Here is a 2,875-nt window from a genome sequence, read left to right as displayed (position 1 = left end):
TTGCGTCGAGTGGGCGTTGAAGTCCCCCAGCACGAGCACCTGGCGGGGGAGGCATCCTCGGATGCACTCGCCGACTCGGTCCAGGAAGTCCCCGTACGCGGCCAGGTCGATGTTCGGAGAGACGTACACCGCCACCACCGCCGCTCCTAGCCACTCGACCGCGACGAAGCCGTTGCCACGGTCCAGCGAGACGCACGAGGCCGACGTCCACGTTATCCCCGCGGATCCGTCCAGGTCCCCGATCCAGTTGGGCGAGTCGGGTATACGGTGCGGTTCGGCCACCGCCGCTAGGGCCACCTCGTTCTCCCGGATGGTCTGGACGAGCAGATCTTGCGCTCGTCTCGACCTACCGAGGTTGCATTGCAGCAGGCGCTTGAACTATGCCGTCACCTCCATGGCCTCCTCCCGGCCATCCGCCGCTGCTGTTGGTGGTTCGGCGGCGCTTCCTGGTGTCCGTACCGCGGCGGCTGCTGCTGCTACCGCTGCTGGTTGGCGGGTCGGTCTCCTCCTCTTGACCTTCGGGGGATTGCATGCCTCTCCGCCCATCCTGTGATTCGCGGGCGCCCCGAGCGATTCGCACAGCGGACACTTGGGAGCGGAGGCGGGACAGCCTCTGGCGCGGTGTCCGCTCCCGCCGCACCTGTAGCACAGGTGCCCTCGGTCTTCGCCGGATACGCACGTGGCGCGCACGTGCCCCAGTTCCAGGCACCGGAAGCACTGCAACGGGCGCTTCGGCACGGCCCTTATCCTCGCCGTTGACCAGCCCAGGGCTATCTTCTCCGCCTGGGCCAGCTTGCGGGCTCCTGCAGCCGGGCACTTGATCCATGCCGACCCGAGGCCGCCTCTGGTGGCGCCGATCTCGCCCACCTGCACCTCCGCGCTGCCGCATCCCGCCGCCGAGGCCAGTGCTCTCCGCAGCTCCTCCTTCTTGACCGAGATGTCTATCCCGGTCACGCGTAGCTCCGCCATCCTGGTCGGGGTGGCGATTCTCACCGCCGTCGGGTCCAGGGTCTCGGCCAGCCGCGACGCCAGTAGCGTCGCCTTTCCCCTGTCCTTGTCGCCGGGAACTTGGATTATAATGGCGCCCGTCATCGCCTTCTTCATCTCCAGGCGCTCCGTCCCGAGCTCCGATAGCGGAATCCTCGTTCTCGCTGCCTCCAGGACGTCGGCGTACGACATCCTCGCTCCCTCGTTTAACGTCAGGGTCACCGCGGATGTTCGCGGTGCGCGAGGGGGCGTGACCACCTTGGGTGCCCGCGGTGGTCCTCTCTGCGTCGCGGGGGCGTTCGCCTTCGGTGCGCCCGTCGCGCCGCCAGGCTGGGGTTGCTGCTGCCGCTGTACCCGCCTCGGTGGTGGCGCGGTCGATCCTTTCCTCGCCGCCTCTGCTCCGGCGGCGGCGGCGACGGCTGCCTTCGTCCGGTTCGCCGTCTTCTTGTTTCTCCTCCTCTTCTTCTTTGTTTCCACCAACTCCCATCCGCCGTCCTCCCGTTCCCTTCGGGTCGGCGTCGGCTGGGCCGCGGGAGGGTCGACGGGGCGGTCCCCGCTGGGTCGTCCTTCGGGGGTGCGTTGCCGTCGTGCGTCCCCGAATCGTTCCTCGATTGTCCTGAGAATGGAGGGTCCCAGTTCTCGGACCGCTCTTTCCAGGGCGTCCAGCCGCGTCCTGTCGTTTCCGCCTTCCCACGGCGGGCGGACGTATTCGGGCGCCGCGCCGGCGCATCGCGGGCACTCGTTGACGTGGGCGGCCAGTCTCCTCAGTTCCTGGCGGAGGGCCGCGTTCTCCCCCTCCAGCACGGACAGCCTCGCGTCCACGTCGTCGCCGGCGCCTCGCGCTGGCCTCGCCCTCCTCGCGGATTCCTCGTTCCAGGCGGCGGTGATATAACTCGCCGCGTTTTTGAGGGACCTGATGTAGGTCCCCTTCAGGTTTGACGACGTCGTCGCGACGTGCATTATCTCCGACACGTGCATCGTCAAACCCGCGCTGATTTCGGCCGGGGAGCTCGTCTTCATCTGCACCTCCAACTCCTCCGACACCTCCGGTGTTGTCGTGGCTCCCGTTCTCTTCCTCTTGCACCTGGACGCCATCGAAGCCAGCGACGAGCGCGAGGCGAACGAGGCGACCGACTCCTCGTCGTCGGACCTCGCCCGCCCCCGCGATCCCCCCGCCAACGGTGTCGTACCGTCGTCCATCGTGGTCGGCGCGAGAAAAACGTACTCGGACCTGTTCGCGGCTCTCGGCGAACGTCTCGTCGCCTTCCTCGGAGGCTCCTCCGCGGTCTCCGTCCTGTCATCCTCTGGATGTCCTCCTGTGGTTATCCTCCTCCTCTCTCCTGCTGTTCCGTCGCCAGTCGTATAAACGCGTCCGGGGGCCTGACGGTCCACCCTCGAACGGCCGTGGTCGCGAGATATCGACGCAGCGGGGCCCACTTCACTACCCACGACTGCGCCGGTACTGGGGTATCCCTCCCCTGCACCGTAAACGTTGTCGTTTCTGTTCTCCATTTCCATGTTTTTGTTTGTTTTTCGCCAAGGTCGTCGTCGAAGTCTCCGTCCTGGTGCCACTCACTCTTTCGCACCCTGCCCCGGTCGAAGCCGGTGCAGGGCGACAGGGCGCCCCGCGAGAAGGTGAGGTGAGTGGTCTTGACAGGCATGGGCCCGCCAACTTCTCCGAAGTTCTCCGCACCGGATCGGCGAACCGACGGGTGCCAAGGGCACCGATCGGCCGCCACCCGACTGTAAGAGAACATCAGATCCATCGGGGTTTCCCAGGGCATGGTCCTATGCCCCGGGAACCCATGCCCGCCTCGTGCTCCCCAACCTAACCCCAACCTAACCCCAACCTAACCCCTAACCCCAACCTAACCCCAACCTAACCAAC

General features: G+C 66.5%; 1 protein-coding gene across 1 annotated transcript; it reads right to left on the bottom strand.

Annotated features, from left to right (window-relative positions):
* Positions 1 to 378: 378 nt before the first annotated feature.
* LOC117213536 (putative uncharacterized protein ENSP00000383309) lies at positions 379 to 2,505 on the bottom strand. Its single transcript, XM_033458953.1, has one exon. The coding sequence runs from the start codon at positions 2,503 to 2,505 to the stop codon at positions 379 to 381; it is 2,127 nt and encodes a 708-aa protein (XP_033314844.1).
* Between the last annotated feature and the right edge of the window lie 370 nt (positions 2,506 to 2,875).

The sequence above is a fragment of the Bombus bifarius genome, unplaced genomic scaffold, assembly GCF_011952205.1.
Source record: "Bombus bifarius isolate JDL3187 unplaced genomic scaffold, Bbif_JDL3187 scf7180000009115_frag, whole genome shotgun sequence".
Lineage (NCBI taxonomy): Eukaryota > Metazoa > Arthropoda > Insecta > Hymenoptera > Apidae > Bombus > Bombus bifarius.
Note: the sequence above shows the minus strand (reverse complement) of the source record. Positions and strands in the feature narration are given on the sequence as shown.

What these genes read in the sequence shown, in the direction of transcription:
- LOC117213536 (XM_033458953.1), bottom strand. Translation starts at nt 2,505, where the DNA reads ATGGAAATGGAGAACAGAAACGACAACGTTTACGGTGCAGGGGAGGGA.